The sequence below is a fragment of the Micropterus salmoides genome, unplaced genomic scaffold, assembly GCF_014851395.1.
Source record: "Micropterus salmoides isolate LMB-PRFRI ecotype aquatic unplaced genomic scaffold, ASM1485139v1 Ms_hic_scaffold_4, whole genome shotgun sequence".
NCBI classification, from domain to species: Eukaryota; Metazoa; Chordata; class Actinopteri; order Centrarchiformes; family Centrarchidae; genus Micropterus; species Micropterus salmoides.
In genome coordinates this window covers 32,518,724-32,536,151 of record NW_024043372.1, presented here as the reverse complement: position 1 = coordinate 32,536,151, position 17,428 = coordinate 32,518,724, and the positions used below count along the sequence as shown (strand labels likewise).

The 17,428-nt window shown below is 41.2% G+C and overlaps 1 protein-coding gene and 1 long non-coding RNA gene across 2 annotated transcripts in view; one reads left to right on the top strand and one right to left on the bottom strand.

The window, feature by feature from the left end:
- Positions 1-2,589: 2,589 nt before the first annotated feature.
- LOC119886585 (caM kinase-like vesicle-associated protein) overlaps positions 2,590-17,428 on the bottom strand; it is a 45,901-nt gene continuing 31,062 nt past the window's right edge. The window contains exons 2-11 of the mRNA XM_038697416.1: positions 12,452-12,559; positions 12,174-12,305; positions 9,029-9,103; positions 8,186-8,324; positions 6,453-6,573; positions 6,271-6,346; positions 5,994-6,130; positions 5,731-5,809; positions 4,484-4,571; positions 2,590-2,946 (exon numbers count right to left, since the gene is read on the bottom strand). Coding sequence (XP_038553344.1) covers positions 2,590-2,946; positions 4,484-4,571; positions 5,731-5,809; positions 5,994-6,130; positions 6,271-6,346; positions 6,453-6,573; positions 8,186-8,324; positions 9,029-9,103; positions 12,174-12,305; positions 12,452-12,546 — 1,299 coding nt within the window. The 5' untranslated portion in view covers positions 12,547-12,559. The remainder of the gene's footprint in view (positions 2,947-4,483; positions 4,572-5,730; positions 5,810-5,993; positions 6,131-6,270; positions 6,347-6,452; positions 6,574-8,185; positions 8,325-9,028; positions 9,104-12,173; positions 12,306-12,451; positions 12,560-17,428) is intronic.
- LOC119886586 lies at positions 3,756-6,523 on the top strand. The gene is made up of 4 exons (XR_005441517.1): positions 3,756-3,891; positions 5,971-6,063; positions 6,259-6,379; positions 6,457-6,523. It is a non-coding gene; the product is annotated as an uncharacterized LOC119886586 (long non-coding RNA).

Here is a 17,428-nt window from a genome sequence, read left to right as displayed (position 1 = left end):
TATTTGTACGGTCAAGATAAAAAAAATAAATCCCCGATAAATAACAGTCCCTTAGAAATGATTGGGATTGCAGACGAATAAACAGATTAATTAGAATTTTATTACCATCAAAGTCATCAACTCAGTCAAGGAATACAGCACAGAGCTCACAAATGCAAGACAGGACCTACAGGTGACCACTGGTCCTGGCAAACATCACATCTACAAATACACCTGTAAGTGCATGGCAAAATCAACAGACATGAAATAGTAAATACAGTGAGAAATGTATTGGGGAAAAAAGCATTGCTTTAAACAGTATTCAAACAGTATTTATTTGCCATCTAAACAAAAGGAACGGACTACATGAAATAATCTTTTTACATAAAAAATATCTGATATTATTTTGTTTAACCATCTTGTTAAAATCTAAATATTTATCTTAAACAATGTAAGAAATAAAATAGTGGTATTGTTGGAATGATTGGTGTGAGTACCAATCAACAGAAATTAAAAGAAGATACATGTGTGGCAACAAAATACTCTGCAACAGCCACTCTAAACTTTAGATTTTACGGATAATAAATGTGACCAGTTTTATCCAGAGCCCCTTTATATCTGAGGTGCACATTCTCATAGAAACTCACAGGTGTTCACAGGAAATACTCTTGACAACAGATTGGGTAGAGTCAGACAAAGTGGCCGTGCACAAGCCATAACACTTTACTTTATTTCATATAATAATCGTATTGACAATGTGGCTGCTGCCTTTGTGACCAGGGAATGAGAGCCCATGGTTCAGTGTGTGTTAGCACAGGAAATTGTGGGGATTCACAGGCCAGAGGAGCAAATATGGTCTTTTTTGCCCTCCCCCCCCACCCCTACCCCCACACACACTTATCTGACAGCAGCAATGTGTTAGTTAAGTGGCCCTCATGGGCCTGACAGCTGGTAATGACTGTAGACTTCTACTTACAGGTACATGGACTTTATCGAAAGGACACCAGGAATCACAGTTTCTGTAGCCAGTCGAATATTGCTCAATGTCCTCTAGAGTGATTACAGAGAACTCCTTCTGTAGCTCATTATTAATGCTCGAGGGGACCAGTGACAGGAAAGGATAAATTGTTATTACTGTTTATCAAGTATAAGCTTAAACATCTATGGAATAAACAAATGAGTTGAAAAACAACAACAATAGAAAAAAACATAAATAAACAATATGATCATAAATGTCAAATATATGCTTCATACATTTTCTCAGTACAATATAGGTCAACAAAGCTGAGTCGTTGAAGATGACCCTAGTTACCACGAAGTCAAAATGGAGCATGTCTTCCCTTGAAAGCCGCAGGTGGTCGGTTAATGCACATTTTGTTTTACAGTTACAACCAAATATTAAGACATATGTGGCATTTGAGTCTAAAACCCTAACACAGAGGATACGATTGAACCAAAGTAGATACAAGTAGACTGAGATCTAGCAAAAGGAAAAACAATCCGTCACATGATGTATAAAGACGTTTCTAAAAAAAAAAAAAAAAAAAAGGAAAGCTACAAATTAATTTGGATGCATAGAACGGCTATGTAATGAAGACTGTTTTTATTCATATAACTTACGTTGACAGCAGGGGTGCTGCATAATGTACAGTATGCTTTTGAAAAGAACATTGGCCTTGATATGGCTTGTGGCAAGAGACGAGGGTTCTGTGGCCACCGATAAGAAGAAGTTGGCAGTACCGCATCTTTATCTACCAAGTGGCTGTAAATGTAAAATGAACAGCAAAAAGTGAGAATGCATGCTGTTTTGGCTACTTCTACAAAGGTCTCTATATACAGAATCTTTACACTTACAGCTATGAGGTTCTTTCCTGAGCAGGAAGTTAGCAATGGAACTTAGTGTTTGTGTGTGTGCTTATGTGTGAAGCTGCCTAATTCATAATACAGCACTGGGATTAATAACTCCCAGTCAACAATCTCAGCATTGTTTAACGCACAATAACTGGCTAGTGTAGACAATAACAGATAAGAAAGATAACCATATTTCCCCTATGACAGGGGTATGTGATCTCCATGTGTGAGGACCAGCACTTACTGAGTATTACGGTACGAGTTCAATATTTCAGAAGCAAATCTTTTCTACTGATTCTAAGAACAAATACAGTAATTGCGAGACTGGCAGAGAGAAGTTTCCAAAGTTGGCTCATTATAAAAGAATCAAAGCCGTTTTCAGCACAATTATGTCTTTCTATATTCCCTTATCACTAAGAGAAGAATCAGAAAGATGACTTTAGCTGCAAGCCACAGTCTGACAGCAAATCTGTTTTTGCCCATAAATCTCAAGTGTGTGGAGACAGACGTGGTTTATATAATCTGCCATAAAACACTGGAGGGTCAGTGAAAAAAGACACAACACATGTAAAAAGAAAGCCAATGCAATGCAGCACTCAGGAAGAGACAACACAGCCTCCATGAGATGATGCTAATGCTGCAAGTGAGAGAGAAGCAGAGTCAGTGTCACCATGCTAGCAGCTAATGTACAGTGTGCAGGAGTTGATGGGGACTGCAGAGGTCAGACAGGGAGGGTTGGGGGGGGGGGGGGGGGGGGGTCTAACCCTGCTCGTCTCCGGCCTCGGTGGCTGCATGGACAGCAGTCGAAGCTTCTCCATTACAACGTGATGTGGGCTCAGCCTCTTGTGGTGCCGGGCTCGGCTGCTGGGGCTCGGCGGCTGCCACCCCGACTCCGGCCTCTGGCACCGGTTGGCTTATCTCCACTCCGGCAGGGACGTCTGTGACAGAAGCAGGCGCTCCCTCGGGTGTCGCGGCAGATGAAGGTGCGGAGGGGTCGGTGGCAGCCTGGGGAGCTGTGGGGTCTGCTGGGGCACCGGCTGCTGGGCTGGTTGCCCTCGAGTCACTGTGCTCAGGTGCTCTCAGTCTCTTCATGATGGTGGTGACTCGCACAGCTTTCTGTAGAAGGGAGAACTGAACTCAAATAGGTGCTATGCCCTGAAAACTTGCTCAGAGAACATTAACTCTCAATACTGTACTCCTATACTGCCCTACAAAGTCTAAGTGCAGTAACTATGCAAACACTGAAACTGAGAAAAATGCCTTTAAAGTTTTGAGACTAGCCTATCAAACATGTTGTGGTTAGATCGGTGGTAATGCGTTCATGTAATACCTTCTTAGGAAGACATATTTTATAGATAAAAACCAGGAACACTGATGTGCCCTTTGACCCTCAAAAAGTAGATCCTGCACTCTGCCTTTGGATGACCTTAACCAACTAAAACAGTATTGCAAAGATTGTTTTTAATAGCTTTAAAAGTTTTATTCATGTTTGCAAGTTGCAAATGTTGAAATTGCTCAGTAGTAAGCCTCAAAATTAAGTTGTCTTCTATTGCAATTGCACTTTACCACAGTTTTTTGCTCTTAAAAAATTTACTTTGAAGAAAATGTCATCTTCATTGACTTAATTTCCCCATCCATCATTAGCATTTTACACAATAAATAAATGTTGATGTGTTAGTTTGCATTAGAATTTTCAAAATTAATTTAAATTAATTTATAACAAACCAAGTAGTCAAAAATTTACAATATTTCAATTAACAATATGAAATGGAAGAACTACAAGTAAGGGGTATGTGTGTGTGTGTGTGTGTGTGCGTGCATGCGTGCCGGTGCTGTCGGGTGCACTGGTCCACTTTCCTGAGGAAGCACAGCCAACTTTAGCCAACGTTAACTGGCCCAACATAAATTAACTTTACCGGAGCCAGCTAACTTTTGAAGGAGTAACGTCTGTCACAACAATTGGAATAGCTGCTTGAAATGTGAAGAAAGAGATGCCCGAAATAAAAAACATCAACGCGATTATAAATCACGCTGTCGGAGTAAATGCCTTCAAGGGAGCAGGTAGGCTAAAATGTTTGTCTGATTTGCAAGTGGTTGGCTAGCCAACTTAGTTAGCTAATCTTAACTGATTATAAAGCTGTCATTTGACTTGCTGCGTTTTAATGCAAGTTCAGCAATAATTTTACTGCGGGATTGTGCTATGGTGTTTCTATATTAGCTGGTTGGCTTGTTGGTTCTGTGAGGGAGTGTTACAATCAGGGCAAACAGTATTACAGTTCCTTTCGGGATTAGGCTACCAAGGCAGACCACAGTATCTGCGGTGTCAAAGCCAGGAAAACAAAGCCAACCAGAGCGCAGTAACATCACTTACTGCGGTTTGCCTTGGTATTAGCTTGGATTTTGTACTTACTGCAATTTTGACACTCTTATTTCTCTGAAATGGGGCAAAATTTAAGTAGGAGACTTTGCCACAAGACAGAACAGATGTCATAAAGTCAATAAGTAATTTCAAGTCTTAACTCAATTTTGACCAAATGTGTAGTTACTACGCTTTGGCTTTGTAGGGCAGTATACTTCCCTGTTCAAGGACCGTACAACTAGTGTTGAACTTTGTGAAGAAGAGCTTCCTGGAAGAGAGAACAAAAGGGCTTACCTTCCATTTAGCTCTGGCAAAGTTCTTCTCTATTTGTGCACACACATTTTCCTTGATGTTCTTATCTGAAGCTGCACCACCAGAGATCCTGTTGCATAAAATGGGGAAAACACAGCTTCACAACAGAGCCCCGCTATCTTCCAATGCTATTGCACACAGTATTGTTTTTAACACACATGAACACTTAGATACCTGAGTTTCAGGTCATCGATTTGCTGTCTACTAAATTGTAGCATCATTTTCAGCTGCAGCAGGCAACTTTTTCAACAAAAAGGCTCACTGTGCACTATGCTCAGCACCAAATGGCAGACAGACACAGTTAGCAACTATAGCTGCTGAACGTAATGGAGCATTTAGCAGCTAAAGAGCCAGATATTTCCCTTCAGAGTTGGTAGAGACCAAAAACAGAGATAAAAGAGAGTGAATACTGGAGATTTGCCAGGTGACCAGAATGTTGCTCCATTACTGCTGGATGGGTAAATAAGTACCATTTTGCAAGTTCACCATATCAACTTAAAAGATGATACGCCAATTTTGTGTTCACAGCTTGTTTCTGCTGCCTCGAAGTAGCCAAAAATATTCGTTCTTGCAGGTTTAAGTATGTTAGCATGCTAACATTTGCTAACTAGCACAAAACAATGAATGTCATGGGCATGTCATTAGTTTTTCAGGTGTTTGGTCATAAACCACAGTACTGGTGAAAGTGATAATGCAACATAATGATGGCACTTGTGGGGCACATGAATGTCCAAATTTAATGGCAGTCCATCCAGTATTTATCAGTTCAATAGAAGACGTAAGTCTGCTGGTAGCACCAAAGTAAATGTCATTGGATCACCAAAGTCAGTAGATTAAACTGTCTGGGAATCATGAATCTCTGTACAAAATGTTGTGCCACACTGCAAAAACTGAGCTCTCAAAACCAAGGGGAAATTATTAAATAAAAGCATTAAAATGGAAAATAGAATATTTCACTTGCTACTCAAGGCCAAAAAAACTTGAAACAAGTGAAATTCTCTAACATAAAAGCCGCCTGGTAAGACAAAATATCTTGTCAGACAAAAAATAAGTATATTTTGCCTTCAATTAAGATAATTAATCTTACTAAGATTTTAGTTTTTTAAGAGACACATCAAGTCAGAAAGAAAGTCTGCTCTTTTACAGCTGTTCTGATCTCATTAATAAAGTCTTACCACCCTGTTCTGGTTTAAATGGTCTGCACAACATATCAAAGGTCTCCCACCTACCATTCATGGTTTATAGCCTCCTGGGCTGTCAGTCTCTGGTCTTGATCCACCTCCATCAGACGAGCAACGAGACTCTTTGCTGTCATAGAATAATCACACAGAAGAACTCAACAAAAAAGGGGTTGTTCTGCTGATGGATGGGAATATAAATATGATGTGTTTTTGCCCCTCTAGAGGTAAGAAGGGAAAAACTCTTTTGAATATGTTTACCCAGCAAGCTGTCATTGTGTTCCTTCACAGTGTTAACTTTATCCTCAAAGTACCTGAATCAGAGATGTCATCCCAGTACGGAGAGTCAAACTCATAATCGCCTGCCAGGATCTTTCGGAACAGGTTTTTGTCATGGTTTTCATAATCATCGTCATCAGTTTCATCATAGAAAGGAGGGTTGCCTGACAGCCTGAGGAAAAAAGAGCATCATTAGTGAAAAACAACAACACCTGCATACCATATCTAAACAAGGCTGATTATGTATCACAGAATGTGCAATCTTTTGTTTGAAAGTTATCTTCTGTCCTCATGTTTAAGATCACAACTTACAGTATGTACATGATGACACCTGTTGCCCAGCAGTCCACAGGCCTGCCATATCGCTGTCTGCCCACCACCTCGGGAGCTGCACAAGAGCACAGAAACTTCATCAAAATCTGTGAGTTTGAAAGTAGGTAGACACATCACATTCTCCACTGATCTGCCTGCACAACAATATCTTATATTCTCACCCAGGTACTCTGGTGTCCCACAGGGGTCTTTGATTAGTCCGTTCTCCAGCTTGGCAAGATGGAAGTCGCTGATGACTATTTTAGAGTGCTTCAGGCGGTTGTAATAAACCAAGTTCTCCAACTAAAATACAGTGTGTTACAAAGAATGGTTAATGTAATATTCATCTTTGTTGTCTTTCATTTTCATATTTAATCATCTGGTGATAGTTTAAAAGGCCGGATTTCAGTGGTGAGATAATTTTCTGACATAAATACAATGAGAAGACTGAAAACATCTAACAGTGTATTTTTTCAGCTCAGATTAAAACAAATAATATAAAATGAGAGACATTCACTTTAATTAAAGAGATTTAAGAGGTATCGATGTGGAGAAGCTCATCCAGCTTTTGCAATAACAAATAAATCATATGGAAAAACCTTTTCCTCTTTCCACCTTTTACTTGTTTGTCGTCTTGAATCTGCATACTAACAAGATTAACGACTATTTTCATGATGCGACTAACACTGATGCAGTGCAGATAGTCATTAAGTGTGCCCTGTCCAGTGTGTCAGGGGCATGCTAAGCGCTCATATATTATTTTCTAGGCTCGCCTGGCCACCTGTGGCACACTCGGATGAATGAATGAATGAATGAATACATTATCTTACATTATTGGTAGGCTACATACTAGAGGCCTGCATTGGGATTGGGATCCCGCGGGACCCGTCACAAATCGTGCAGGAGCGGGCAGTTTTAACTCTGGTGGGAGTGGGCAGTTAAAAAATATACTGCGTGTCCCGAGATTTAGCTAGTGCTAATATGATGGAGTCAACAAACGAAGTTGAAAAGAAGAGCGGGCTTATACAATACAATACCAAAGCAAGAAAACATGTCAGTTGTTACTGACAAAAATGATTGCAATGATTTATGTCAGTTATTCTTAACATTTAGCATAGTCCAAACATTTGTGTCCTTTTGTCCACTCTGCATGTCACAATGTTTGCGGGTGGTGTGGGAGTGGAACACACATGTTGTAGGAGCGGGCGGTATTGGTCACAAATTTAGCAGAAGCGGGATCAAGAAAACAGTCCCGCGCAGGGCTCTACTACATACTCTCATCTTCTTTCAACACAAAGCCCTCCCTTTCATGACATTTTGAGAACCCTGCAGAAACATTTCCTCAGATGAAACGTATTATTGTCTGTTACGATCCTAGTTTCAAATATGAATACAGCAGAGTGCCTTTAATAATCAAATGAAGCATATCATTTAAAGAAATCTAAAACACAAAATCTGCAAGCCGACAACAGCACACAGCAGCCATCATGGCATGACCTTGGCTTTGCTCTGCTAATCTAGACAATCTTTTGGATTCACTGTTTTTTTAACCCCAATGTTGAGGTTTATTGTTGGAGCTGCTGCTGATAAGAGAACAGAACAGTAATGGGTTTTTTGTTATTTACAGGTGAAAAGAAAGTGTAATTGGCTTAAATTTTGTTGAAACATTTTTCAGATTATGATTTTTATTTCAATGACATTTATGACCTCTGTATTTTCAGCATTGAACCGATTCTACAGGATCTCCCGGACATTTTTATTGGTAAAAGTGGTTAAAGAGTAAAACCCTTCATGTAGATTGCAATTTAATTGCTTGTGATAAAAGTGAAATGGCACCCCAGTAATGTCGTTTTGTTTACTTCTGCCATGGGATTAGACTATATCTTCTAAATCCTGCACTACTGTAACGTGTTACCTTGAGGTTTCTGTGAACGATATGCAGGGAGTGGAGGTAGGCGACAGCCTCCAACACCTGGCGCACCACGTTGCTGGTGTCTCGCTCTGAGTAGTAGCCTTGGTCCAAGATCCAGTCAAATACCTCTCTGCCTGTTGCACTGTGGAAAAGGAAGGAACATATTCTGTTACGTCTCTGTTGTTGAAAATTATGATTGCTATTCTAACTCTGCATTGGAATATTTGCAGCATGTTCCTGCAATGTTAATGGTTTAAATCTTACTGGGAAACATTTCAGTCATTCCCCCTTCTCTTCCCATGTTTCCATCTGCTCTCCATTAACAACAATTCAGGCACAGGCAAAAAATTAAATCTGGTAAACTAATTGTCTCTACTTGTAAATTCCCATACTATATTTATAGGGATACGTTAATTCCACAATTCTATTGTTCAAAGATTTTTTTTTTGGCAAGATTACATAACACACCTCACCTGTTGCAGGGAAATGGTTTAATTTTAATATTTTCCTTATAGAAGTTTATTTTGTGTTTGATGTTTACTTTCTTACCAGAATTCCTAAAACTGCTAATCAAGTGTCCCCAAAGGACAAGATGAGCATCGCACATTTATCATATCCATGGAAATGTTTCAAATTCTCCAAGAACACATGCTGATGAGAATGGGGGAGCTGGCAAGCCATATCTGAATACCAAATGAGTAGAGTTCAGAGCTGTTCTCATATCTACCCGGCCTCAGGCTACAACAGCTCATTCCCCATGAGTGTATATTCAACACATAAAGCAGGCCCAAGCGAGAAGACAAGCAGAGAGCCTTTCCCCCCGGCTCATCAGACATCTGAACTCACAGTTCAAGGAAGAGGAAGTACTCTTTCTTGGTCTCGAAGACATCCACTAGTTGGAGAATATTGGGATGCTTCACCCTGAGGAGATGTGTCACAACAGAGAGAGAAAGAGAAAGAGAGAATGATATCAGGAGTCATATAGCAGAAGACGTCTGCATCATGCATTATACACAGTAATAATGTAAAGATCTGCTTTAATACTCATGAATAACACACTACCATAGTCACGGAGGGTAAGAGAGGGAGCAACCATGAAGAAAACAAAAAGAAATGGCAAAACTTTGGGTTACTTAATGTAATCCCCGCTTATTTGATAACACTGTGAGGTGTTTCACTGTGGGAATCGCCTCTGTGTGACCAACTATTGCAGCTCCAATGACACCATGTCTGTCAGTGTCAGCGATGAGGGAAGTCATGGTGGAACACCTCACTCTGTTAACAAGGAACCAGGAATTATGTTAAGTTCAGTATTTTACAGTGGGACATACAGCCCACTCCTGGATGGCATGTTCCTGAAGCCACAAACAATGCCAAGCAGTGCAGTCACCATCACACAATTCCTGGTGCATATACCTCCAGCACTCCTCGTGCCAGAGATGGCTCTGAGAAATCCAGCCTGTAAAACTGTGAGGCGTAGCCAGGTTGCCACAGCACAAATGTCCCACACTGAAACTCCCCTGAACAGGGCCCACGAGGTGGCCACACCACTCATGGAATGAGCCCTCAAACCCTTACACCTGTAGGCCAGAGATATAGTCTCTACAATCCAATGGGACAGGTGGGACAATGGTTTGCCTTTATGGGGAGTAGCCCAAGACACAAAGAGCTGATCCTCATTCCTAATTCCTGCTGTCCTTCTCACATACACCTGCAGAGCTCGTAGTGGGCACAGCCTTTCCTCGTTCACTGAGGAGAATGGAACAGGATGGAGCGACACAAGTTCCACTGTGGGACACCTGTAGGTTGATTCCTCCACCTTAGGCATTGAGGCTGGGGTGGGCTGCAGGCAGACCTTTGTGAGCCTCGGAGCAAACAAGCAGGACAGGCGGACGGACAAGGCCTGTAAGTCACTCACACGCTGCCTCCATAGGCTCAAAATGATGATGGTGATGAGAGAGGGTATCCAACACAAAGTGTTGGATACGCCTTTTGTGAGAGCCATCAGGTCTCCCCACTGGCAGAGAGCTGCCACACATGCTGGAGGTATTTTCACCTTGCGACTGAGGTGACGGCGTGCATACGTAATGCTGCAACCCAAAGCAGAAAATCCCTCATCATTAGCAGCCCCAGTTGTAACAGAAATCCCTGAAGCCATGAGGCCGAGGAGGAGTGTGAGCCCCCATGTAGGGATTAAAAGAGCATGACTGATATATTTATTATTTTGTTTTTTGTAGCATCTTGCCCTTGGCTCTGAGCCAAGCTGCGAGGATGCAAGCTTTATTTCTGAACATGTAAAAGGTGCTTTGGTGTTGTGGTAGTGCTTTGATACAATGTGATGTCTGCTGCCTCAGAATTTCGTCCACCTGAACGTAGGGAGAGAGCAACTAAAAAAGCATGCCTGGGGAACTGGAAACTGCCAGGGTCTCCAAACCATGAACTGTGGGGCTCTGCAAAATTTCCATCTCCCTCCTTTCTTCCTGGGAGGGGGAGAGGGAGAAGCTGGGTGTGTTAGGTCTTACGCTTGTTCTTCCCATCCCCGTGGTGGGAGGGGCGGTTCCTAGCCGCCACAGCCGCAAACAAGTGTTTGGTCTTGGTTTTTCTGACTGTGGCTGCTGGTCAGTCTGTTGACCAGCCACCTGTTGCTGAGGCTTGGCAGCCCCCTGTCTATCCTTCCCGGGTGCTGCTGCTGCACCAAAGCCCGCTCTTGGGGTGCTTGAGATGTGTGTCCCAGGCAGGCAGAGGTCAGAAGCTCCCCCTTTTTGTTTCCCCTTCTTGTTTCCTTGTTTCCACTTCAAGGAGCTCATCAAAAAGTGGAGACATGTCGGCCCAGCTTGTTGTGGCTCAAGACTGATGAGTGCTGATTGTGGCTTTTGGGGGGGCTGCCGACATACGTCCTGACTGTCTCCTTCCCCCATGATACCGGGTTCTCCAGCATCAACTATATAAATACAAATAAAATACTAAAGCTGTATCTGAGAATTGCACTGCTACATGTGGACAACAAAGTATTGTTTCTCTACAACCAATCAGAGCTTATTCTTGGTCCCATTCATTTAAGTATGACCAACCAATAAAACATTGCTTGCACACCATTAAATATCTGATTCAGACATATTTTAAGTGTCTGAAATGGTGTTTCCACATCACACACAGGTAAGCTGCATATTGTACCATAATTGGAATTGGCTCCAAACTAGGTGTAATGTCACAAATCAGGTTTAACCAGAGCTCATAGAAACTTTCCCCCTTCAGCAGATGAATGCAAAAACAGCCGTCTAGTGTCATACTCAACAACATCCAAGTGAACAAAACTACAGACTGAGAACCAATTACATTGTCAGTACAAATTATTGACAGCCTGGGAATAATGTATCAAGATTAATACTTGAATAAGCACCTATCTTCTTTTCTAATGCCTGTATTCAAGCATTTTTATGCAAGACAGCATCATTCCCCGCCTTTGACAATGTCATCATTTTTGATTATTTACTCAAATGGACTGATGATTACGGGAGCAGTGCACATCCCTGTTACTGAGGTGTCTAAAGTGTAATTTTCAGAAGAATATGAGTCCATGGTTTGAAAAGCTTCTTATAAAGAAATCACACCTTCATCTTCATCATACTCCACTACTTCACCTGCTGTCAGAAGCAAATGATTTGATAAGGCCCAGGTTATGCTAATGTGGGTTTTACTGGAAGCTTAGATCACAGAGAAGATGAGAAATGATGTCTCAGATAAACAAAACCCTTAGAAACAGTGGCTGTTTGTGATCAGTCAGCAAAATGAGGCCAACTTCTTTTACTAAAGCAAGCACAGAGATTTGTTTTTCTTTTCAATGTTGTTGTCTTTGAAATTAGTATTTAAGAAGATAAAATAGGGAAAACAAAAAACAAAGAACTTGACGGTGTCATCACAAAAAACAATACTGTATATCTAACACAGACATTTAGACTGCAGAGAACATTAAAAATAATGAGTAACTTACATCTTTAAGATGAGGATCTCATTTTTCGCAGCCTTGCGGACTTTCCTTCCATCCTTTTTCAGGAACTTTTTACATGTGTACATTTTCATTGTAGTTTTGTCCTTAGCCCTGAATATCTCACAGAACTCCTCCCTGAAAAGAAGCATTTTATGGCATTTGAGGTTTATTTACAGGGATATAATCACAGATCATAATGGTTTCTCTATGAAAGAAAAAGCATCTGTCAAAAGTCTGTAGAGATGATGTTTGACTTGCAAGAAGCTGTTACTGATACTTACGATTTAACAATCTGACCCAAGTCATATTTATCTGTCACGTCTGAAGGATTATTATAATCCTTCTTTTCTCCGATTGTTAAACAGCCAAATGGCATGGCCACACCGGACCTGTGGAAAAAGAAATAGAATGAGAGACAGAAGAGGGAGAAAATGAAATGAATAAGGTAAGACAGTGACAACACTTTCATCAATCTATCAGGGTGTAATGTCCCGGTCTCCCACCTAGCTGGTGAGTTTCCTTCAATTTGGCATCACACTGTGCCATAATATTACACAGGGTGAAATTGCCCCTCTCTTAGTCATAAAGAATTACTCCAATAAAGCTAAGAAATCCTTTCAAATGTGTGAGAGGTAAAGAGCCAGCAGAGGCCGTATGAATGCAGTGGATTGTTTCTCTTACTGTAACAGAGCCTTTCATGATCCTTCATTAATAAAAGGCAGAGGGATCTGCTGCATAGGCTCAGATTTATGTTAATATCTAACTAGGGGAATGTCTTTTGCAGTGAAGCAGAAGTCAGACCTGAATGTATCAGTGCTTCTCTGTGTGGTTAAAGTTGCAAACCATTAGGGTCAAGGAGCAGAAGGAGCAGCATCTAATTTGGTCCGAGAGCCCAGTGAGGCGACCGCAGCAACAAGTGAAGCATTTCCAATCAAGAAAGGGAGCAATTACAGGCACAGCACCCCAGGACTCCGGGAGGAATTAAAGCACTTTACTAGCTCTGCATCAATACTTGAACATCTAATTGCAGTGTAGCCTCTATGTGCCTCTCTGAAACAGCATGGAGGGAAATTTGAACCACCCTTTGCAACTTCACTGCAGGTATTTTATTACTGAGTACAGTCAGCTTAGTTATTTTTGTGTTTCAAGAGACAAGAAAAGATTTGTTTTGCTTTCCCTGCTCTGTACAGTCAGGAATAAAAATACCTTAACAAGTAGCAAATTAGCTGCTTTTAGAGTATGAGACAATAACACTTCCGTGGTGGACAAACTATGTAATGGAAGCTGTTCTGCTTTAAGGAGTTACAGTGTAGTTAAGGCAGCTATATATGTAGACTTAAGCACGATTTATACTTCTGCATCGGGATGACATGCGTAGGTAGCTACGCCATGCATTTATACTGGTGCATTGGTGTCTCCCGTTGTTCTGCAATTACACTGCCAATCGCTAGTTGGCGGCAGCGCTACAGCGTCCACTGTGTTGACTATTGACAGCCGAGAAGGCTAACTACCGATTTAGCCATCCGCTAACTTGAATGGTGGTAAAATTACACTGTACAAACTGTACTGTGTTTTTGCCCCCATTCATCATGAGCTGAACTCAAAGATCTAAGACTTTCTCTATGTACACAAAAGGCCCATTTCTCTCTCTCAAATATTGGGGGCAAAAACAAAAGTGTTGTGTTTATAATTTTGTTCAGTGTATATACGTGCCGCTGTTATAGACTTTTCAAATTTTATCGACTGAATGGATTACATTCTGAGTGAAAAGAATAATTTCACTTGGGCTGTGACGCTCAAATATATTGATCCACTGTGTTACAGCGGCTGGTTTGGCCACTAGTAAAATTTAGCACGGAGCACTTCCTGACGGCTCGAAAGCATTGCGGGGCTACCCAGCCGACAAATCACAGTTCTTACGGTTGGTGTCGCCCCGACCTGTAGTTACATTTTTGAGGAGGTGTACGTTAGGCTATGGCGTAAGCTACTGCGTAAGGTACGGGACTACGTGTAGGCTACGCCATCGAATCGACGCAGAAGTATAAATCATACTTTAGTAGCACACACACAGCAGCTTCAAGATACCATGTGAGGCAGTGCTACTAGTTTCACTGCATTTACCAGTAGCTAATGGGTAGCTTAGCTATTCAAATTCATTAACATTTTTAGTAGTAAGCTCAGTTTTTCTGCTAAGAAGTTGGGTAATACAAACCAAACGTTGCATTGCTATATTTTCTTCTGAAAATTAAAGGCCCGCTCCAGTGTATTTGGTGTATTTTTCTGAATCATTTCCTTACAATGTTGATTACCCACATAGTTTGCCAAGTATTTTTTGGCTAATAGCTTAATTTTGTGCTCAAAGTTGCAAAAATTGCTTAGTTGTTAAAACGGGGGGATGAACATCGTTGTGAGCTAGCTAACCAATTTATCATGTAATTTACTTAGAACTTACAGTAGGTATGTCTTTCTGTGTCTGATTGTCGGTTTGTCTTTCTAGTTTAGTTAGCTAAGTTCACAAAGTTGTAGTTAGCCAGGTGTAGTTAGCTAGCATAGTTATTGCAGAAAGTTAGCTAACAGAGGGTCTTCATTTTATTTTTTAGTTTCCCCCTCTTAGGTTAGTGTGCTGTTCATTTTCATTATGGCATTTGTGCGTGCGGTGTTGGAGGACAGATGACAGAAAACACGTTGCACTTTCACCTGCCACCATCTTATACAGTCTGCAACACACAGAATAGACTGTGAGCAGATGAATTTAACAAAAATATTCTCCTGTCTTTCGTCTTGGCTGGCCTATCACCTACTCACCTGTGACTCACTGGCTCACCTGAAAATCATGCAGCAGTCATTGACCTGCAGTACTGCAGCCCTGTTTCACTCGCTCAATGCTAGACCAATTTTAAAAAATGTTGTTATGTAGTCATGTGAATTTTGGTGTGAGGTTTGTCTGCCTAATCCTGTTTCACTGGATTTTTGCTGCCTGCCGAGCTCACACTGCCTGCCTGCTCACAAGATTTCCAGCAAGATCTCACCATTGCACATTCTTTTGAAATTGTTAATAAAAGAGTATCATAATACTGACCAACCACCGACATCATGAAATTTAACACTAAAGAAATATGTGATTTTATTACAGAATACACTTGCAATGCCTTGCATGTGACTAAGTTGTTTCAAAGGAAATAGCTTGTAAAAAACAAAGAAAAAGGCAAGTGGGATCAGTTACAACAAGCAAGTGTGTTATGTTCTTCTGGTTCAAATCCCTGGACAGATTTGGAAAATCTGCAGGGAAAACAGTTGTTGCCCTCTCAGCAATCACTGATGTGTCCATGAACAAGGCACTACAGTACTTATTACTCAAGTAACACTGCTCAGGGGCCTACAGTACAACACTGCAGCCTTACAGACTAGTTCTGAGCTGGTGTGAATATTCTGCATGTGAAGCTGCTTGAATGTAAAGTAGGGCAGTGCGAAATTACGATTCCACAGCAAAATTACTCCTGATGAATAAAGGAATGAATAAAGGGGAAAAAATATTTATTTCCTAGCCACACAACTTCCATCTGGGTGATGGATGTCCACATGTAAATGAGTGCACCGAGCATGAGAAGTATAGTGTTATGTGTAAGAAGGGCAATCTGTTCACTGCAGCGCCGCAAACTGACTCGTAATCCAATTTAAATGAACGAGTCTCAGCGCGAAGACGTCACAAATTGCAGTGAGAAAACTGTGCTCTCTGTGTACTTCCTTTTCTCATCTGAGGTCCAAGTCTGTGATGCGTAGTCAGTGTGAGGGGCTGACCTTTCTTGGCTCCCTATCTCTCTTGCTCAGTAAAATGTTATGCTTAAAAGAAGAAGGGAAAGTTCTGCAGCGCCAGTGTCTTAAAAGGAGGTAATTCTGAGTAAGTCTGGCAAAAGCGAGGCATTAGCTAGCATGTCAGGAAAAAGCTATATTATGCTAGATAACATTTATATTTTGCAAGTAGCTATGACAGTCCATAAGAGAGTTGTTGCAATGTAGAGAGGGGAAATACAGATCCAAAGATCCAAAGGCAGATTAATTCAGCAAAAACTACTTCCTCAAAGTATCTCTTTCAGCCTCTCCCATAAAAAGTGCGACTATAATGGATAAAGAATTTATAAAGCATTTCAAGTGGAAAGAACAGGATGCTGGCTGTTTCATATAACAAAGGCTGCATAATGGGCCCATTTGGATAGGCCACTATCAGCAACATTCAAGCACCATCTCCCCATATCCTGACTGTTATCTGCCTGGCGGGAGAACCAATCAATGACTCGCAATGCTTTATAGCGCAGTGTGTGACCTGTGTCTGCTGCCTTGGTCAGCTTGGATCACCCTGCTAAATCACCACATATTTTCTGCAGATTCAGTGAAGATTTACAGGATGGAAGATGAATAGTAATACAGATTTTGGGTTTATTATGGGAGTGCAGCACCTTCTCCAGCCAGGCAAACTGATGAGCAAATTAGTTTTTTCTTGTGCTTGTTGAAATCAATAATAAAATCTTGTAGCGTTTGTGTCTGGGCAAAGTTTAGGATTAGGCTAAATGTAGTGTTGTATGTGCACGGTGTCAAAACTTTTTAACGCAGAAGTAAGGGGGATTTGTACCTGCTTCTTTGGTATAATGTTGGGCTATGCCTCTGGGAAATGGCTGGTATCTCTTTGGTACGGTAAGCCTTTACATACGCGAGTGAGCAGCCGTTTGCACTAATCCAACCATGAAATTCCCCAGAGACGGAGAAGTGCTTCCTTGTTTTTGGAAATCTTTCATATGCTGTTAAATTTATGTCTGTGTCCTTCTTTCACCTCTTCCTCCATACTCCCCCCTCGGGCTCAGCAGCGACTTAATGAGGATGCACAGTAAAGATCAGACCCCATGCATCACACTTGTGCTGACTGTAGGCCATTACAGATTTACTGATGTGAACCTAAGCAGCGCTGAGACTCAACAGTTTTGTTCAAACTATATTTTACACCGACAACAGTCGCCTGACCAAAATAAAAAATATGATCAAATAAAACATGCTATATTGATTGTACATGTTCCTTACACTCAACTGAAAACAGATTAAAAATACGTTTTGGAGGAAACATAATTGTTGCCTGGGTTATTTTAAGTGGCAACTTGTTATCCAATCCAGAAAGTGTAGCATTCTTACTCTGCACAAAGGTTTAAGAGAGGACCTCTGAGTTGATGATTGGGCATATAAAGCAAAGGACATGGAGATATGATATGGAG